We start from the raw sequence: 22,811 nt of genomic DNA on the forward strand, positions 1-22,811 counted from the left end.
CACTAGAATTTGTCAGACACAACTTTAGTACGATTGCTGTCATGGGCAAAATATTGGCTGATTTGTTATTTAAATACTTTATTTAATCTGAACGGGTTAGTGGCAGGTCGGAATATTGTGACGTCCGAATTTGTAAAATTATATAAACACAACAATGAAAAGAGCAATTAATCTTGGATATTTAATGTGTTCTATTAAACAGTAGCATAGTAAGAAAATTGAAAGGTAAATCAATCAATTTTAAAGGGGTTGTTCACCTTTGTGGTAACTTTAAGTATGATATAGAGAGTGATATTCTGAGATAATTTGCAATTGGTTTTACTTTTTTATTATTTGTGTTTTTTTAGTTGTTTTTTTTTTTATTCAGCAGCTCTTTAGTTTGCAATTTCAGCAATCTGGTTGCTAGGGTCCAAATTATCCTGATTTGAATAAGAGTTATAAGAATATGAATAGGAGAGGGCCTGAATAGAAAGATGAGCAAGAAAAAGTAGCAATAACAATACAGTTTTAGCCTTACAGAGATTTGTTTTTTTAGAAGGGGTCAGTGACCCCATTTGAAAGCTGGAAAGAGTCAGCAGAAGGTAAATAATTCAAAAACAATAAAAATAAATGACTACCAATGGAAGAGTTGCTTAGAAGGTGAACCTAAAGGTAACCACCTCTTTAAACTATTTTACTTTTTAAGGTTTAAGGTTAAGGTAATTATTTAATTTTTCTCCGTAATATTAAAACAATACCTTGTACTTGATCCAAACGAAGATTAATAACTAATATTAATTAATCCTTATTGGAAATAAAACCAGCTTTTTGGGTTTATTTAATGTTTACATGATTTTCTAGTAGACTTGGTATAAAGGTATGAAGATCCAAATTACGGAAAGATTCGTTATCAGGAAAACCCCAGGTCCCAAGCAATCTGAATAACACGCCCCATATGTAATTACCAGGAAGAAAAAAAAAATTAAATATAAATCTATTGTATCAATATACAGCTGCTTACACAAGAAGTGTGTCACTCCATTTGCTTCTCTCACTCTGGACACATACCCAGGAATTTCTATAGGCAAAAAGATTGGTATAATTTTACAAAGAGTCATGTCGCACTGGCACTATAGATCACTTTGACACCTTATCAACTACTTGAGCTGACCACATATACCTGAATTTCTACAGACAAGATGGTGGTTTAATTGTTAGCAAAACGATTGTATAATTGTTGTACTGTTACTGTGCTTTGTAATGTCATACCTGTACAGCAAAAACACTGCATAGTATTTCCAAATATTAGCCTAACTGGAAGCTGGGCTTCCAGGAGGATCTACAAAAGCAAATGGCCATTTTTCCAAATACTCACCTAATGGCATTTAGTCTGAGCACCCCCCTTCCACTGCTCTGGAAGGCCAGACTTAAGAGTTGTGTGATTACCACAACCACTAAGAGGAAGTGGTCAAAGGGGACGGCGAAACGCATCGGATTTTGAAACGGTGTGATTAATTTACCAATCACAGACTCAACTGGAGAAGCCTTCCTGGTCCCAGAGAAGTCCGGACTTTTATTTTGCTGTGGGTACTACTTGCTTTACGATATGGATATCCTTGTGGATGACTGGAGGGAAATCATAAGGCAAAGGACTGACATTTTATGCACCAAAAGTCATAAGAAATCTTGTGAGTATATACCCAAAAGGGGAATCTTGAAGAGTATCACAGTGGTTGAACTTCTGCAATATAGCTCTCCAGGCACCATTTTTAAACACTTTGTGGTACTATGGGCTTTATTACTTATATCTATTAATTAAGACAATATTACTCTATTGGGCAGATTTATCAAAGGTCGAATTTCAAATTAATGTGAATTTTTTTACTCTAATAAATGCTAATGTACTAACAATTAGACTGGAAGGTTATTTATGAAAAAATTTGATTGTCTAAAATTCGATCGTATGGGAACGACCTGGAGATTCGATTCGTATTCGAATACTAACGAAATTCTAAACTAATTTTCCTCTGAAAAAAACTTGAATGTCAGGAAGCCTATTAACATCTTCAAATGGGTCAACTGACTTTTTCCATTGAATTCGGCAGGTTTTGGGTGGTGAATATTCAAATTAGAACGGTTTCCATGGTTAAGGTGTGATAAATCTCACATTTAAATTTACATTCAAATAGGGGGATTAAAATTCGAATGTGTGAATTTTGACACCAAAACAAAAATTCTAAAATTTTAATTCGAATTTACTATTCAACCCTTAATAAATCTGCCGCTATGTGTGAAATTCCTTTTGCATTCGATTTTAGAGGCCATCCTTACAGTTTGGGAACCACTACCTAAATGTATCTTAAAAGCCAAGCAGAAAACTGATTCTACACTTTATTTTGCCACAGTCTACAAAGCAGGTCAGTTTCTTTATGGCAATTAATTTACATAGTTACATAAATAAATTGGGTTGAAAAAAGACAAAGTCCATCAAGTTCAACCCCTCCAAATGAAACCCAGCATCCACACACACCCCTCCCTCCATACCTTCACATAAATTATATATACCCATATCTACAGTATACTAACTATAGAGTTTAATAACAAAATAGCCTTTGATATTATGTCTGTCTAAGAAATCATTCACGCCACCCTTAAAGGAATTAACTAAATCAGCCATCACAACATCACCTGGCAGTGCATTCCACAACCTCACTGTCCTCACTGTGAAAAACCACCTACATTGCTTCAAATGAAAGTCGGAACCTTCAGATTTGTAAAATTGTCTTAAGGGAATGGGTAAAGGTATACAAGATTATGTATGACATCTCTAGCATTCACTAAGCACACATAGGGGGAAATTTACTAAAGGGCGAAGTGGCTATCGCTGGCGTAATTTCGCCAAGGAGACAGACTCTGGAGCAACTTCACACTCTAATGCTAGGCGAATTTTCGCTCTGGCAAAAGAGCGTTACTACGCAAATTCACTAAGTTTTTGATTTTACCAAACGTTACCTCTATCGCCAGACTTGCCTTCGCCCCCTCAGATCAGGCAAAGTGCAATAGAGTAGATAGGAGTTCCTCAAAAAAAAGTTCCAAAAAATTGCGTCTTTTCCTTTTTACAGGGTGAAAAAGATCTAATTTTTTTTGGGGTACCCTCCTTCCCCCCTACATTTGATAGCATATGGCACCTAAACTAAACTGTGGGCACATGTGTAGGGCATTATAACACCTTAATATAATTTTATTAAGGTTCCCTTGCCTTGTGTAGTGTAATGTATTTGCTGCAGCATATACGGCCATTGTAATTTAACTGCACGCCGTATGCAAATTAGCCAACTGTACTTTGTAACTTTGAACTGCTGAGCGTATTTTCCCTAGCGCAACTTCGCCAGCGTTCGGTACCCTGTGTGCAACTTCAGATCTTCGCGAATTAGCGTTGTCCAGGCGAATTTATGCCTGGCGAAGTGTTGCAATGTGCGCAAAGCCAGCGCTGGCGAATTTTCGCGGTTAGTGTATTTGCCCCATAGTCTTTTTAACTCTGGAAGATCAGACAAAGGCATAGTGTCAGGAGAAGGAAATCTGAGCAGAAAATTATGATACCCCCATAATGTAGAATGACACATTGTGTGATCAGCAGTGCTTTATAGTTCTTGAAACAAATATGCCAGCACAAAAGCCTGGTTCCCAAATTTTGCATGGGTCTCGATTTATTTTAGTATTTTAAATTTGGGCTTACACAATTATGCTTCAAAACTGAGTACTGTGTATAAGCTTTGCATGCAATAAGCATAATTATATAGTTGAGTAATGACTTGAGTCATTATTTTGCCAAATAAGGCACTCCTAATTATATATCTGTTTTACCTCCAATGAAAGGAAGTCATTGCTATGAACAGTTAAAACAGTAAAGAGAAACATTTGAAAGTAGAACATAGTATCATAAACCTGTCACAGCATAGAAAAAGTTTGCTTGTCTTATGACCTATAAGCGCTGCACCCCATTAAATATGTATTCATTGCTAAATATATATATTTCCTATGGGATTCTGACTTAACAACCTCAAAATAAGTAGACTACGGGTCAGTTCTTGTGAGCAAAAAAACAATGTGTAATAGTCAATGCTGAGTAGCATTTTGATGCTCCAAAACATATGCTTTGGGGTTAAAATGAAAGTGGTTACTGCATACTGAACATAAACACAACAGCTCCAAAGACTTTTTAGTGCAAAATAAATTGCTTTGAAGATAACAATGACTTGAAGTGCTGAGGAAATAAAGTTCTCTTTGGTTAAAAATGCAATTGCACATTCAAAAAAAAACTGACATTACAAAAAAGACATTATGTGACATTAAGGCACTCTAACCCCCAAATACAAACATTAGGATATAAATGTAAAACAATATTATTGTAATAAGATTTTTCCTATCTTCTCTAAATATACTATTACTGCTGTGTGCAGATACTACCTTGTCCACAAGAGCTATTGTACTTTCTCTCTTCCAAACCCACCCCTAAAACCTACCAAACCAGTCTGTCTCTCTTTATTATGGTTGATAATGCTCTCAAAGTTAACCGTTGTAAAGACACAGTCTGACTAAATCCTGGTCGGATGTTATGTTGGTGATATTGCCAGGACCAAATGAGACAGTTAAAGGAAAAACTATACCCCAAAATGAATTAATTGGTATATTAAAGAATCTTACCAAACAGGAATATATTTATAAGTAAATATTGCCATTTTACATATATTTTAGGATATTTTCTGTGCCCCCTTCAGCAATCATCTGGCCAGAAATACTGCAACTCTAACAGGAAGAAGTGTGAAAGCAAAAGGCAGAAGTCCATTAATTGGCTCATGTGACTAACATGTATGGTTTGTGTGGTTTGCTAGTGTGCACTATGAATTGTTGGATCCAAGGGGGCTGGCCCTTAGTTCTCAAAATGGCAATTTTCTATTTAGGACTATCCAATGGCTACTAAAAAGTATATTATTATGAAAAAGGTTTATTTACACGAAAGGGTTTTACATAATCTGTTTTATGCAATATATTTTTAGACACCAACATTGGGAGTAGTTTTCTATTAAAGGAAAATGACAGTCAGACCAAAACTCCTATTAATAATCACAGACTATAAAGAAAGTGCTTATTATCTAGTACTACCCTGCTTTTTTAATAGTGGGTATTTCATTATAGATTAGATTAGTTGGCTGACAACCCCTATAGAAATAACAATTAGCTAGAATACTTTACAAGTAAACCTGTGTCAGTAAAAATTGTAATGTAACCACACTGCTCAATTAAAGTCAATCAAATTCTGAACACCTGTGACTTTATTTAAACCCTTGTTATATCTCACCAAAATTGATGAGCCAAAAGAAAGAAAGACAACAAAAATTACTCCATTCGGTGAACATGAGTGATCATCAGTCAGTTTTCTGCCAAGTGGTATGTCCTGATGGACATCCTGCCCTACGTGTAATCAGTTAGCAACTGAGCTAATCTAACATGTGCAAAGACCTTAAAGGAATTGTTCAGTATAAAAATAAAAACTGGTTAAATTGATAGGCTGTGCAAAATAAAAAATGTTGGAAAATAATGGAGAAGAACCTCCTACCGAGGTTGTATATAAGTCAATGGGTGAGGTCCCCATCCTATTTGGAAGTTTCTGTGGTCTGCGCTGGAATTAGTCTGAAGATTGCTTGATTCGGATTGTCGCTTGATTTTTCCATGTTTGTCCCAAATCCAATTAAATTGTGCTCTTTTAATAATAAATAAGGTCCAATCATGGATTCGACTTTTTTTTATTAAAATACGGATTCTGATAAATATGTCCTCCATTTTTACCTATTGGTGGGGGTAAAGGTGCAATTTTTAGTGTAGGTATTCCACATAAAAATAAGTGACACTGCACAAAACACGTATTTATATTTAATAGGTATCCTGTACAGGTATTGGGCCTTGGGTTTCAGGATAACTGGATCTTCATACATAAGTATACCAGAAAATCATGTAAACATTAAATAAGAATTCATTAAATCTTAGATTGGATCAAGTACAAGGTACTGTCTTATTATTACAGAGAGAAAAAATTATTTCCTTTAAAAATTTGGATTATTTCATTAAATGGAATCTATGGGAGACAGCCTTTCCATAATTCAGAGCTTTCTGTGTAATGGGTTTCCGGATAATGGATCCCATACCTGTAATTGCAAATAAATTTCACATGAAAGTGAAAGCCAGTGGTCTAAGGCTAATGGCATACATGCTTTGTGTCAAAACTGTGTTTTTAGACTGAAATTCTCTTTGTGTGCATAGTAGCAGGCAAATACAATTCATGGCAATAGCTGCAAACAGGGACAGAATAAGGTGATTTTGGAGCCAAATCTGAAGTTAGCTGTGCAAAATAAAAAATGTTTCTAATATTGTTAGTTAGCCAAAAATTTCATGTATAAAGACTAGAGTGACTGGATGTTTAAAATAATAGCCAGAACACAACTTCCTGCTTTTCAGCTCTCTAAAGCTGGCCATAGATGTTGAGATTTTTAAAAGATCAGATCCTGATCATGAGACCACGATCTTCTCAAAATGATCGTACGATCGTACGAATTTACCATCAACTAAAAAGACCAATTTGCCAGGAAAACAAAGGGGAGCTGCCTGGTTGGTCCTGCAAACATAGATAGATTGCACTGGGGCCGACAAAGATTTTTTGACCTGGCCGATCAATTTCCTGACAGATGTCGGCCGAAAAATCTTAAGATGTACGATCGTTCGAATCCCACTAACCGCACGATAATTTCGAAGGATTGGTTGGGCTTCCCTAAAATCGGTCGTTCGGCAAGAAGAATCGTCGCGTCTATGGGGAGCTTAACTCTGAGCTAGTCAGCGACTTGAAGTAAGGGGGGTCACATGGTACATATCTGTTTAGTGAGTTAGCAATTGATCCTCAGCATTCAGCTCAGATTCAAAAGCAACAGATATGACCCATGTGGCCCCCCTTCATGTCTCTGATTGGTTACTGCCTGGTAGCAGTAACCAGTCAGTGGAAACCAAGAGAGTTGAAAAGCAGGAAGTTGGCCTATGTTCTGTTATGTTACACACCCAGTCACTCCAGCCTTTATACATTACATTTTTGCCTAACTAACTATACAAGAAACATTTTTTATTTTGCCCAGCCTATCTATTTACCCAGTTTTTATTTTTACACTGAACAATTCCTTTAAAAAGCCTGTCAGAATTTGCCACCTTAAAATGATAGACTGACGCTATTTCAGGAGCAATTATTTGCTAAAATTGCTTGCTTATTCATAGAGCCTGCTTCTCTTAGAAGACTTAGAACAACTTAGCAATTAAAAAAAAAACTATCTTCAAGGCATCAATTAGCCACATGACATGAATCTGCTAAACTTTGACCTCTAAAGGTCTGAAATGATTAGAAGAATTCGGAGGTGTCTATCTTGTGCTCATTACTGTAATTTCACAAAGCTCTAGGAAGAGAAATGAATCAGAAGTGTGAGTGGCATGTTTAGTGTAGTCTGAAATGCAGTATGCAACAGCTCCCAGTGATTACAGAATGTTCTGAGTCATGTGTAATTATAATATGACAAGGTCTCTGCAGAGCCATGTAAGCTGGCAAGCTTCCCAGCACTTGTCACGTCGAAGAAACACACACAGACCAGGGAAAAAACTGCTCACAAAAACTGAGAATGATGAGAAATAGGCAGATCAATAATGCAGTTTCAAAAAAAGACAATTCCTCATGGAACTTTGTAAAAACTGCTTGTATAAAAAAAAACTAGCTTCACCCCACCTAGCAACAATTTCTAAGTCTGAATAGAAGCTTATTCCCAGAAGGCAGGAAAATATAAACACTTGGGAGAATGTAAGCAAGCTTACTGTGGCTGGTAGGTAATAAATCGTTTGTTTGCTATGATCTGAAAGTGGCATAACACACCTACAGTGTTTTTAGAAAAAAAGCTTTAAATGTAGCACTGTACAAACCTGAAAGGGAACAAAAAAAAAACAGGGATACAAATATTTTCATGGAAAAACTGTGAAGGAACTTAGTATTCCCCCTAAATCAATGCTCCCCTGTCTCACACAAGAGATTATAAGTGCTGTTATGTGCTGACATGCAACTCACTCCTTTATACCTTTTGATGCCGACAACCCTCAATTAAGAATATATATATCTTGTCCAGCCTTTGCTTTGTCCTACTGCTAGCTACCCAAATATACTCCTTTCCTGCTAAATTCTGCCATGGAATTTATTCATAGATGTAAATATCAGTAAAATCTTCACTTAAAGGGGACACGTCACCCAAAAAAAATATTCGGAATTTTATTTTATCATGTTAGTCAAGCAAAATGAACTTAACTTACACTGTAAAGTTATTTGAAACTTGTTTCCATCAGTGGGAACTCATAATTATAGAAAGCAGGCAGGATCCATTTTGTGGCCACTGTTATTAAGGCAAGCTTTGCCTCATCTCAAAATCTTGTTTGTGCACCTGAACGGGGGACCTGATGTCCATTCCCATGCCCTGGCTACACAATTAAATTGTTAAGAGAACTGGGGGAATGTGGGGACAGAAGTGACATCTAGGAAGTGTTGAATGGAAAGTGAAAGTAATTGTGTGCCCTGCCTCTATGCCTTAGAGGAGGGGCAGGCAATATTTGATTGACAGCTGAGATTTTGAAATGAGTTTACAGCTCTGAACACTCAAATAAAAATAATAATTTGGATTTCATGTTTAATTTGAAAAGGACTTTTGTTATACAGCTTTTTATGTCTGGTCCACTTTAAGCACCTACAAACATCCTGTAACTATGTGTACAATGAAACTTTCCTCGGGCTTACGTACTGTAATCAGGCTAGCAAGGAACCATTTTCACAGACCTCTAAAAACAGGTTTTGGCCTATATTTTACAATCAAAGTAAGAACACCAGTAATTTGAGTTCCAGGCACTTTGTCCCAGACAAGCTTGTGCCATTTTTTGAACACAGAAACACATCACAACACAGGGAGTGATTTATTAAGCCTCAAATTTTTCTGGTTGAGTTTTTAAGGGAAAAATTGTAAATCTTAGAGATCTTGGGCAACAAATCTAAAAAGTTGCACAATTTAAATTGTCGCATGGTTTTGTTGCAACTTTTCCCGCACATACAAGTTTGTTCAGATGTTTTTAATACGCCAAATCGTGGCTGTGGGTTAGGTAGATGATAAATGATAAACATTTGTGTTAAATACCACCCATCGGGCTATATATATATCATATAGTGAAGTTAGAGATCGCCACAGTCCGCTAATGTGAAATACCACCTCTCACTATTTATTTCTATGGAATTTTTAAAGGCATATTTATCAAATGGTGAACTTTCACCCTTTGATAAATATGCCTTTAAAAATCCCATAAAAATGAATGGAGAGAGACGGTATTTCACTCTATGGGACTGTGATGATCTCTAAATCTGGCCATAGACGCAAAGATCCGATCGTACGAATCAACGTACGATCGGACTTTCCCATCTTTCGACCCTCCACTAATCATAAAGATCAAAGTCTTACCATTCCGATCAAAAAAGTAGTAAAAGAACAGATCAGCCAATGTACTACCTGATAGCAATAGTACGATAGTTATGTCTGACAAAGCTAGTGACAGTCTCCCACTGAAAATCGTACGATCGGCAATACACGCAGAGATATTATTGTCAGGCGACAGAAATTTTCTAACCTAATCGGATCGTTGGGTCTATGGCCAGCTTAACTCTTTCATAAACATACCCCAGAGTGTGTGAACTATTAAATCACAGATGAACTGCAAATTTTCAAAGCAATGGTGCAATTCTACTCTGACATACTTTTCCAAACCGTGAACCGTCCTAAACAATTCAGATTAAATTGCATTAAAGTACATGCAAAAAATGTAAATTACTATTTTGCCAACTGGTAGAAAAGTTAAAAAAACACAGCAATTTGCCTTTTATATATCCAACGGGGCATTTTGCTCAATGCTATAAAAATAATATTAAAAAAATATTATGTAAGGCTACTTAGGGGGTGTTACGGCAATCATGGGAAGTTTTTTTATAGCTTATCTTCTGTAAGACTTAAAATATGCATACATTTTTACTGTCTATTTAAAAAGAAACAGATTCCACTTTTTTTATCTTTTTTTCTTTTGTATATTTTTTTATTTTACAGTGAGTTAAGTACAAGGGGACATACGAATACTGTGCATATATGAAGTGAAGATGTTATGTTACTTGCCTTAGTTGAAGAAGTCACTATAAGGTCTTATTTTAAAAATGGATATATCATACTATAAAAAAGTAATTAAAGTACATTATCAGAAAATCCTTAATAATAAAACACATTCCCTGAAAACAGTCACAATATATACAATAAAGCAACCCAAATTAAATGATTACTTTAATATAACAGTTTATTAAACTATTTGGTTTGTGGAAAAGCTGGTAAATACCCTGTTTGATTCTGACAGAATTGGTAAGAACCAAATGAGGACAACGCATCTCGTCTGCAGCATCTGTGGCCCAGGCAATTCTCTTTTTTATTCATCAGCAGATCACCAACATTCCCACAAAGCTCTGAACGGAATGGATTTATTACAATGTTTTTCTGGGAAACTGCAGGAGTTCAAGATGCCAATAAAGATTACCGATCAAAAGGGAGATAGCTACAACTCCATTGTATGTCTAACCAAGACAAATAAAGCATCTCTTCAACAACAGAATGTTTTGTATGAGCATGATTACCTGATCTAAAGCAGCCAAAAACATATCTTTTGCCATATCCAGTTAGGAATAAGTGCAGTACAAACAAGTGCTTAGATATATTGTATTTATACTACAACACAGGCAAACATTTGTTTCAATTATTAAACATTGCATCTGGGTTTGCAGAATCTGGGGAAAAGAGTCAAGGGAACATTATAGGTGCACCAAGCAGCACCTTTTTGAGTCCATGCCTTGTCTTGGTCTACCAATCCTCGTCTAATCAAAGCCTTACCTCACCTATTTAATCTTTTGCTCTTAACTGGACTGTTTCCTTCTCAACTAAAACATGCTCTTGTCAACCCCATTCTGAAAAACCCTCTCTTGATCCCTCCAATCTTCACAACCTCCGACCTATCTCTCTGCTACCTTTCATCCCTAAACTTGAGCGCCTAGTTTACAACAGACTAACCTCATTCCTCTCTGACAATAACCTTCTGGACCCCCTACAATCTGGTTTTAAGCCACAACACTCCACTGAAACTGCCCTGACTCGACTAACTAATGACCTTTTAACCTCCAAAGCCAAAAATCATTTCTCATTACTAATACTGCTTGATCTCTCAGCTGCATTTGACACTGTAGATCACCCTCTCCTCCTCCAGTCCCTCCAGTCGCTTGGCCTCCTTGACACAGCCCTGTCCTGGTTATCTTCTTACATCACCAATCATTCCTTCACTGTCTCCTACAACGGAGTAGCATATTCTCCCCTACCTCTTTCTGTTGGGGTTCCTCAAGGCTCTGGGACCATTACTATTCTCCCTCTATACTTCCTCCCTCTGCAAATTAATCAACTTGTATGGTTTCCACTACCACCTCTATGGGGTTCCTCAAGGCTCTGGGACCATTACTATTCTCCCTCTATACTTCCTCCCTCGGCAAATTAATCAACTCGTATGGTTTCCACTACCACCTCTATGCGGACTATACTCAGATCTATCTCTCATCTCCTGATCTCAACCCAGAACTCCTAACTCGCGTCTCCTCATGCCTGTCCGCTATCTCTAGCTGGATGTCGCAACGCTACCTTAAATTAAACCTCTCTAAAACTGAAATGGTTCTCTTTCCTCCAACTAACACCAGTAACATCCCGGAAGTACCCATCATAGCTAATAATTCCACTATCACCCCCTCTCCCCAGGCCTGGTGCCTGGGGGTTATCCTATTTTCTGTCCTGTCATTCACTCCTCATATCCAGTCACTTATTAAATCATGTCACTTCCAAGTAAGGAACATATCCAAAATACGATCATTTATCACCCAAGATGCTGCCAAAATTCTTATTCACTCTCTCGTCATATCACGTCTAGACTACTGTAACTCTCTTTTAATTGGCCTTCCCCTCCAGAGACTGTCACCTCTCCAGTCCATAATAAACACTGCTGCGAGGCTCATATACCTCAGCAACCGCTCCTCCTCTGCCATGCCATTCTGTCAATCCCTGCACTGGCTTCCGCTACCTTTCAGAATCAAATTCAAATTAATGACCCTGACATTCAAAGCACTTCATAACTCTGCCCCACCCTACATCTCTGAACTCATCTCATACTCACCCAACCGCTTACTACGCTCCTCTACTGACCTGCTACTCAACTCTTCTCTCATTACCTCCACACATGCTTGCATTCAAGACTTTGCAAGGGCTTTACCCCTCCTCTGGATCTCTCCCACGGTCTGTCATACTTTCTCCAACCTTTCTGCTTTCAAGAAATCTCTTAAAACGCACTTCTTTCGAGAAGCCTACCCTCACTCTGCTTAACTACCAAATACTACTACCATATTCGATCTTGCCCACTCCCACACCTTGTGTATTACTCCCTTCCCTTTAGAGTGTATGCCTATGCATAGGGCCTTCCTCACCTTTTGTACCTGTATTGATTGTGATGTATGTAACTCCATATGTTCTATGTATACAATTCATATGATTTAGTTGTATAATCACATTTACTTTACAGTGCTACACAATATGTTGGCGCTATATAAATACATGTTAATAATAATAATAATAATAATAACTGGTCTCTCCAAACATGCTCCTCTAGTTATGGTGTACCCTTCTGTGGGCCTATCTGATGCTGCTTATTTCAGGTAAAAAATTTTCCTGTTTTGTGCAAAAGCATTAGGCCTTTCCCCTGCAACTGGAAATATGTAAGTGCATTCCAAAATGTTTTGTGATAAAACTGTATCCTATGTCTTGGATTAACATTCCAGGACAGGTGTGCTGCTGATACAAATTCCATGATTAGAAATGTTTGGCTGCTAATATCATAAAAGCTAAGGAAATGATAATGTAAACTGCAACAAGCCATTTTATGAACTTGGAAAAAGTAATATATGTTCACTTTAAAAATTTATATAAATTATTTTAACACTAATTTACTAACATTTTACATCGCTTTCATTAAATTTTCTTTTATTCTGAGATATCAATATCCACGCTTTATCTTGTATGTAATAAAAGTTATAAAATTTGTCCAGGTGCATTAATCCATAGCAACAAATAGGAAGTCTGCATTTAAATTGATGACCTGTAAAATAATACCTGCTTATTTGTAGCTACAGGTGATTGGAAGACATACAGGTGATTTTGTTACATAAATCCATTTATGTTTGCACAATACATTGCACTTCCTTTATACAAGCTAATTATTTCCAGTCATGAACATTAACTCAATCTAAACTTAATGGACAGCCTACACCAAAGGCTCTACCACATTCCAATAAATGTGCTAACTAATCATTGTATTGTTTATACACTTTTACGTACTCTCTCTCTCCCCCACCTTAAATACTCTGCAGTCTATGTCACAGTGTATTAAAATAAATACTATATTTTTTTCATTAAAACAATGCATATAAGTAGTACATACAGTAAAAAGATGCAGAACAAGCCCTGTTCATGAAACTCATACTGCATAAGGGGGTATGTTGCCCCTCAAATGAACAATAGAAATTTACCTAAGAAATTAGTTTAGTAACTGCTAAGGGATCCGTTATCCAGAACACCATTATCCAAAAAGATCCGAATTACGGAAAGGTCATCTCCCATAGACTCCATTATATCTAAAGAATCCAAATTTTTAAAAATGATTTTTTTTTTCTCTGTAATAATAAAACAGTACCTTGTACTTTATAACAAATCTCTGTTAGAAGCAAAACCAGCCCATTGGGTTTATTTAATATTTACATGATATTCTAGTAAACTAGGTATGAATATCCAAATTATGGAAAGATCCATTATCTGGAAAGCCCCAGGTCCAAACATTCTGGATAACAAGCCCCATACATGTATTAGAAAATAATAACTGCTCAGAACTGGTATTCTTAACCCAGTGTTACAATAATTTTTTTCTACAGAAACAACAATATAATTTCAAAGCAGTGCGTATCTTGTCGGCGCTATATAAATAAATGACGATGATGATGATGATATAATTTGAGAGCTGTTTGAAGATGCTTGGGGGCATAAACACCAAAAAAAAAAATTTTTATTTTTAGTAATTAAAATATAATGTACTGTTGCCACGCACTGGTAAAACTGATCTGTTTGTTTCAGATACACTGCTATAGTATATAGAACAAGTTTCTGTGTAGCAATGGAGGCAAGTGAAAACAGGCTGTATAGTACAGGTTAAATATTATATTCTACAGAGCTTATCTGCTATGTAACCTGAACTTTTTATCCTTTATCCCATGACAAACAGCTTATTTATATACAGATATGGGATCAATTATCAGGAAACACGTTATCCAGCAAACTCCGCACACAATATTTTTGGAAAATACATACTCTGACGGATCAAACAAAGTAAAATATATCTTTATATACCAAACACCAAACAGCAAAACTATACTAAATATACATAGGCAAAACAGAACAGAATATTCAATAAAAAAATGACAGAAAATTACGCAGGTGTATACAAAGGTGTGTGTGTATATATGTGAGTATATGTGTGGGTATATGGGTGTAGAAATATACAAATATAGTGGTGGAAAGAAGTGAGAAATTGAAAAAAGCAAAAAAATTTTGTACCTGGGGATAGGCAAAGTCTCCCCCTCTCGAACACAACTGGAGGTCCCCAGCAGGAGGGCTCCCAGGCAGATCAGCACCAGCAGAGAGGAAGGGGGCGGTGCTGGGAGGCAGAACCCCAGAAGCAGCCACGTGTCAGCTGACGTTGGGGCTGCTTGGGGTCATGTGGGGGAGTGATCGGGACGACTAAGGACCTGGAGCTCGTTGCCTAGGGGGTTGCCAAGTGATCTGCGGCTTTTCCCGGCAGCGCAAGATCACAGAAGATATGAAAATTATCCTGAAACCCGAAACGGTAAGTGTGTGGGTAGTCGGCGCATCTTGGGGTCGGGGGACGATCGGTAGGGCCAGCAGGGGATCGAGGACCCGCTGCTCGTTGCCTAGGGGGTTGCCAAGTGATCTGCGGCTGTTTCCCTGCTTTGCGAGCCACAGATCACAGAAGAATCCAGGAAATGCCAAACAATGTACAAGGTACGTGTTTGGCTGTCTGAGACCGTGCCTGCCAGAACATACAGCGTACATGCTTGGCAGGCAAAGGGTTAAATGTTATTAGAGACAGTATTTCCATTATGCCAAGCCATTCTAATGGAATGCATAATATAAAATGGAAGGTCAAGGAAAGGATACAAAGCTGAATAGCAATAAGGACGTAGCAGAAGCTGTCACAAAAGTATATAAACCATCACAATATAAAGTTAGCTAGACAAGGGCTACAACTTAAGCAAAAGAGAAAGCATATCAATCAACAGTACAGATCACTAGCTATGAGGTTAGAATGGAGTATGAGAAACATATACAAACTATTGAGAGACTAATATACTTCCTGGAGAATCACACAAATGTGGACTGGGTGATAGCTATTTACACAAAAGCTCAAATCAAAGGGTGAAATATGTGCTGTATACATTGAATCAAGACGGGAGGTCTGTCCTTCTAAACTGTTTAAGGTAAACATTATACTACTCAAATATTCCATATGTGAACTGCAAATGCCTTCATCAGGCTCAATCTAGAAACCCAGCCATGCAATCTGCCATCTCATGCTAATGGTAACAATCAACAAGCAAGTAACAAGACAAGGATTGGGAAGATGCCAGTAAGTTTCCATGACGCTTTTAATTACTCATAAAAACCTAAAAACTTCCAACAGAGTAACCATTCTCCTAATTCCTTGTTAATTATTTTATTCCTGCTTTATAATTGTTTCTATTTCTAGAGCTAACCCCCTCTAGAAAACTTTTAATATTTAGCCAAATTTACTTAACTGCTAATGCAATGCTATTTCCTTTATTTACATAGTGCAAATATATTCAGCAGATTCGAATGTGGAGTTTACAATCCCATCCACACTATAGTTTATTTTTTGTCAGCAGCCAATTAACCTGTCTGTATGGTTTTGAAGTGTGGGAGCAAAGCAGAATACCCACACAAAAGGAGAAAATACAAACTCCTTGCAGCTTGTACCTTGCCTGGAACTGAACCTGCTGTCCCAGCACTGCAAAGCAGCAGTACAAAATATCAAGCTGCTGTAATGTCTTTCAAAACAAATTGAAATCTTTAGCTTTAAAATAAATAAATGTAATCTAAAATTTAAAATGCACTTAAAGGAGGGCAGAGACACACGGCCAGATTCGGGGAAATTTAATCTTCCGGTGATAAATCACCTCTTCTTTGAGGCGACTATTTTCCCAGAACTGCCGGCGGGATGGCACTTGGAGCACTTAGTTTTCCAAAGTCGTCCGAAGTTTCCTCGCAAGGCAACTGCGAACGACTTCGGAAAACGAATTGCACCGATTGCCACCATGCCGGTGATTTACATTCTAGCCGGCGGGAGGCAGTTTGGGTAGATAAATCGCCCCGCTGCGCGACTAATCTCCCCCAATCTGACCGTGTGTCTCTGCCCAAAAAATTAATATGGCTAAAAACACCATATTTTAGATACTGAACTTATTGCACCAGCCTAAAGTTTCAGCTTTTCAATAGCAGCAATGCTTCAAACTTTTCACAGGGGGTCACCATCTTAGAAATTTTTTGTGACACTCACTTACTCATGGTGATTTGAGCAGCTGTCGAGAAGCTAAGCTTACGGGTCGTCACAAAATATCAAGCAGAAAATAAGTTTGAACTGTAATATAAGATGATGCTACAGGGCTGATTATTAAACTCTGATGCTAATGGCACTGGTTTCTGTGCGGTCATGTAGTAATTATCTGTATTAATAACTAATCAGCCTTATATTGTGACATTTCTATGTGTACTGTATATTTGGAGTCAGTTTCTAAGCTCAGTAAGTGACATCAGCACAGAGCATGTGCAGTGAATCAGCAGAAAAGAAGATAGGGGTTACTGGGGCATGTTTGGAGGCATTGATCTTCCCTGCTAAAGGGTTGTAGTTGCCTTAGGCTGGTACAGAAGCCCAAAACAAAATGTACAATATTTCTAGTAACTTATTTACTTAAGATTTAGTTCTCCTTTAACTTCACTATGGACATGTTTTGAATGCTCTATTGGCATTACCAGCAAAAAGAAAACATACAAGCCTAGTCTATATAAGAGATTATGAAGCAATTTAACTAAGTGGTGTGATAAAATACATTGACATAAAATAAGTATAAGGATAAAAACATCTACAGTATGAAATTTAGATTACAAAGGAAGGGATCAGCTTATTAATAGAGCTTTCCCCACAAAGAAATACAAAGTTTATCTGGCCATCCAGTAGAATAAAACAATAAATATATGTATTACTACTTATTGTACAAAAAAAAGACAATTTTATGTAAAAGTTTATCAAAATAAAAATCCACTTGATAAGCAAAAACTGGGCGACTTAGAACAGCTTTCACTGCAAAGTGCACATAGTTCAAGCACGTGTTTTCTAAGAAACCGTCTAGGTCAGTAATGATAGGTGGAACAAGAAAAAGGTAGCCAGTATGGTTAAGTTGCCACTGGTACCCTCTTAGACCACCCCCTTAGACCACCCCCTCTCAGACACCTCCTTGCATAAGTCTGTCAATTCATTTGAATTGCTACTATGTTGATTACAGGGGTTATCTGAAGTAATGTAAGGAGGGCAAACACAGTTAAGCACTGCTCCCTATGAGAGTCCCACAGTCAAAATCAGCCCACATTCAGGCACAATAGGCAGTTCAAGTCTGAAAATCAGTAACTTATAGTACTTCAAGTTTGAGATCATTGACCAACAGGAAAATATCAGAATCCTGAGCCCCCTTCTATGGAATCAGTGGAGTATATTCATCCATAATGCCAACCGATTGGTAATATGTAAAACACACTGCGTAAGAGGGAAGTCCTCTTACAGTTTTGGTTATTTAAACATTTTAAAAGTTCAGCTTTTCAATCTACAGTGCATGCATGCACACCTGATGCAGACAAGGAAGAAGCTAATATTTGGACACTGCTCTAAAGAAGAACCCCACCAGTTCTGGATTCAGCTAACAGGAGCACTGGTTCAGGGTACCAGGCAAGTGATTATAACCACTGGGGGGGGGGGCTCTAACATTTGGCACCCCCAGTGATTTATTTGCAGAAAGGTTAATATATAGAAATCTTTCGAATATATACCAGTTTATGAATTCATACACTACTATCTGGTGATGATGATGATGATGTTCTTACCTCTTTTAGGTCTGTGAAAGCTCTCGTGTAAATGAAAGACAACTTTCTCCACAAAGTGCTGAATGTTGCTGTGGTCTGGTCCCCGGACAAATACCATCCAATCGTGAGTGAATCCTTCTAGTGTAGGTTTTTTCCTGACCTGGGCTCGATGGCCCAGCTCCAACTTCACTTGTACAGCACACTGCATGGCCAAAAAAAAAATTGTAATTAATCAGTACTTGTTATGCAGCTCTATTATTTGCACATTAGCTCACAACAGCATACTATTGTTTATTAGAAAGAATAATTTAAAATTCACTTTTGTAGCACCTGATGTACTGAATAATCAATCTATACATGAAACTTTTGGGTAAGTGTTCCCTGTTTGTGCTCTCTTGTTTGAGAGCAATCCTGACAACTACCAACGTATTAGTACACATATATGCAGCAGATTTCAGCACCAAAATGCGGGATTTTGCATTTTGCACCGAAATCTGCCGCGTCTGCCTGCACCCGAACAGAGGTAATGTTTCCGCAATCAGGCAGCACAGAAGAAGAGGAGCAGATTCTCTGCCTGCATTTCTCCCCAATTCATCCCATGTGGTTCAAGCATATCTAATCATTCTGCACATAAACAATTAAATGCTAAATAACATCCAAAGAATGCATTTGGTAAAGTCTTTTGAATGAAGTATGAAACATTGTGCACATAAGGTATATAAGCGGCTAATCAAAGGAATTACTACTTTAAGGTGCAAGCCAATCAGATGGCCTCATACAACTGCAAAATCAGGCAATTCTTTTTTTCAGACACAGTTTGGTTAGCCACCTTGCTACGCTGTGTTGCCTTCACATAAATAGTCAATCATACAATTTCAGCAGAAAATTATTGACCAGCACGTGATATTTGTATGCAGACACAAACGAAAGCAGATTGGAGTGAAGTGGCCTTTCTGCAGTGTGAATTTATCACTGATAACAGAAAGTGCCAAAAGGTACACTCAGCGTGAAGGCAGACATTTTTTTTTAGTTTTAATATTGGTGTGCAGACGGCCATCTCAGGTAATTTTGTTCATGTTTTAGTCATGTGCTTTCAGAAAGAGCCAGCACTTGAATGGAACTGCTTTCAGGCAGGCTATTGTTTCTCCTACTCAATGTAACTGAAGGTGTCGCAGTGGGACATGGATTCGCAGTGGGACATAGATTTTACTATTGAGTGTTGTTCTTATATCTACCAGGGAGCTGTTATCTGGTTACCTTCCCCTTGTTCTGCTGATGAGCTGCTGAACTTGCAGTGCAGCAGTAAAGAGTGACTGAAGTTTATCAGAGCACAAGTCACATGACTAGGGGCACCCTAGGAAATTGACAATATGTCTAGCTCCATGTCAAATTTCAAAATTTTCTTTAGAAAAATGGATTTTAATGCAGAAGTCTGCTGGAGCAGCACTATTAACGGATGCATTAAAAAAAAAACAACAACATGTTTTCAGATGACATTATTCCTTTAAGGATGCACTGAATCCACTATTTTGGAATCTGGTCAAATCCCAAATCTTTCATGCAGGATTCCTACTTTCATGAAGAATTTGGCCAAATCAAAATATACATATGCAAATTAGCAAGTGAGTGCATGAAAAAAGAATCACAATTTCCTTGTTAGTATGATGAAAAGTTATGATATGAAGTTATGTGATTATAAGGATTTCGATTTAGCCAGGCACTTTGATTTCCTGCTGAAAAAGGCAGAATACCAATTCATTGCATGCCTAGGAACAACTGTAACTAAAAGCAATTCAACTAAAAACAAAGGCCACAATGATGCAAAACATGAAGAATTCATTCCATTTCCATTCAATGCAAGCAAATATTTGCATGGGAAGATCCTGTAATATCCTAGACCTAGACAGCCAGAAACAATTAATGATCATTTAATTATCATTCTGTCATTAGTTTTATGAGACCATAAGCATATAATCCAGACTGAATGAGCGGATTAATCACTGAGAAAAGTCATCCTGAAGCTTTCATAGATCACTGCTGCATGGCAGGTATTTTGCCACAATACAGGCAACAATTCTTTCAATGCAACACATTATATTAATATAACTTACAAATAGTTACATGTTGTGTGGTTTTAGTACTTGATCAGAAAGATCTTTTCGCCATTAGAAAGATATATTTAGCTTTGTGATTTACTAATAATTATGGCTGAATAATTGCTTTGGGGTGCAAAGCTATTGCGTATTCAGTCTATTATCACCACGTTCTAGGATTTAGGACTTTGTACTTAAGACCTAACAAAACAAAGAAGGTATCAGTTACACCTTTAGAATGCAATCTAAACAGTGCTTGATAAGCAATAGAAAGGTTAAAGCAAACAATACATCAATAGGCAAACAAATAGTGAACATTGCTGGAAGGTACATAAGATCAGACTCTGGAATTTTACTAAAGGCCTTTTCAGTTCTTGTCTGAACACAGTCCAGTCAAATTGAAACAATGTAGTGAAGGTGATCACTGGTGCACCATGCAGGAGAAGTATAATACTCTCTTGTAACATATATAAAATCTGTATTTTACAGCAATATTACGATGACAATAATGCTGTACAAGAATATACAGATATACTTAGATTATGGGAGGGGGGATTTGATAGGTCCATCACATGGATGTGCAAAATATAAGGTTGTTGAATGAGTGTGCCACAAATTTGAGGTGCTAATAAGGTGAATGAATGTCTTAAAGTGGGGCTAAAGTGCAAGTCTTGATTTTACTAGGAGAGTTGCATGATTCATGATTGAGTCATTGATGTTAATCTGTTGTATATTTAAATTTGGGAAAGCATAGATTGCACAAAGAAAGAACATATAGTAACACAGCAGACTATATATTAGCTCAATAAATCAGAAAAAATGCAGTAGAACGCTCATTTTACGTTTTTCAGGAGACCAGAACAAAATAGTGTAAAATCCAGGAAAATGTAAAACCAGGGAAATATATTATGCATAATATATAGGTCGGACCACAAAACAACAATGTAAAATGAGGGTTCATCAGGGGATGTAAAATGGGGGTTCTACTGTATTACAATTAGTGGAAACTATTTGCTGGTTAGATGGCCCTGTAATTTTATTTCCAGGACTGAGGAATAGTTCTAAGGATTTCAAATGGATTTTTGAACAGAATACTTCATGATTCTAAACCTCAGGAATGAGTTCAGAAGACAATACCCAATTACAGCTTTGCAAAAACACACGTATACCTTTTAGTTTTAACATGCCGAACATGCATTCGCTGAGTGAAAAAGGTTCAAAATGAAGGCCAGTGTTTTAATCTATAAAAATGAAATGACATACTGCAAAAGTGTTCTTGAACTTAATTCGATTTTTACTTTAACACCATAAAATATGTGTTTCGTTCTGCCCTCATATATTAATGTATTAAAAGTGAATGTTAGGTAATGTTACTTTTATGCTTTGACCTAATTGTGCTTGGCTTGATATGTAGTAGACAAATACAAAAAAAAGTGCAGCCAGCCAGCAGAATAAAACCACTGCAGCTCTAATGTAAACCAAGCTCAAACCAAGAACAAATTGCTTTTGTTTCTTAAGGTGGCCATAGAGGTAGAGATCCGCTTGTTTGGCGACAAAGAGCGGATCTCTCCCCAATATGCCCACATCGAAGTGGGCGATATTGGGCTGATCCAATTGTGGGCCCTAGGGATCATCGGGCAGATATCAATTGGAGAAGCCTGTCGGATGGCCCCACACACGGGCCAATAAGCTGCCAACTTATTGGTCTGTTGGCAGCTTTTATCGGCTCGTGTATAGGGGCCTTTATGGTGCATAGTCTAGCCCATTACATACGGTAGTTACATAGTTAAATCGGGTTGAAAAAAGACAAAGTCCATCAAGTTCAACCCCTCCAAATGAAAACCAGTATCCACAAGCACCCCTTCATACTTTCACATAAATTCTATATACCCATACCTATACTAACTTTAGAGTTTAGTATCACAATAGCCTTTGATATTCTGTCTGTCCAACAAAATCATCCAAGCCATTCTTAAAGGCATTAACTGAATCAGCCATCACAACATCACCCGGCAGTGCATTCCACAAATCACTGTCCTGACTGTGAAGAACCCCCTACGTTGCTTTAAATGAAAGTTCTTTTCTTCTAGTCTAAAGGGGTGGCCTCTGGTACGGTGATCCACTTTATGGGTAAAAAGGTCCCCTGCTATTTGTCTATAATGTCCTCTAATGTACTTGTAAAGTGTAATCATGTCCCCTCGCAAGCGCCTTTTTTCCAGAGAAAACAAACCCCAACCTTGACAGTCTACCCTCATAATTTAAGTCTTCCATCCCTCTAACCAGTTTAGTTGCA

The 22,811-nt window shown here is 37.4% G+C and overlaps 1 protein-coding gene across 4 annotated transcripts in view; it reads right to left on the bottom strand.

The window, feature by feature from the left end:
* mllt3.S (myeloid/lymphoid or mixed-lineage leukemia; translocated to, 3 S homeolog) overlaps window positions 1–22,811 on the bottom strand; it is a 119,048-nt gene that overhangs the window by 94,446 nt on the left and 1,791 nt on the right. For all 4 annotated transcript variants that reach the window (XM_018243755.2, XM_018243754.2, XM_018243757.2 and 1 more), the window contains exon 2: window positions 18,447–18,627. In XM_018243755.2, the coding sequence (XP_018099244.1) occupies window positions 18,447–18,627 (181 nt within the window). The remainder of the gene's footprint in view (window positions 1–18,446; window positions 18,628–22,811) is intronic.

The sequence above is a fragment of the Xenopus laevis genome, chromosome 1S (assembly GCF_017654675.1).
Source record: "Xenopus laevis strain J_2021 chromosome 1S, Xenopus_laevis_v10.1, whole genome shotgun sequence".
In the NCBI taxonomy this organism is placed as follows: domain Eukaryota; kingdom Metazoa; phylum Chordata; class Amphibia; order Anura; family Pipidae; genus Xenopus; species Xenopus laevis.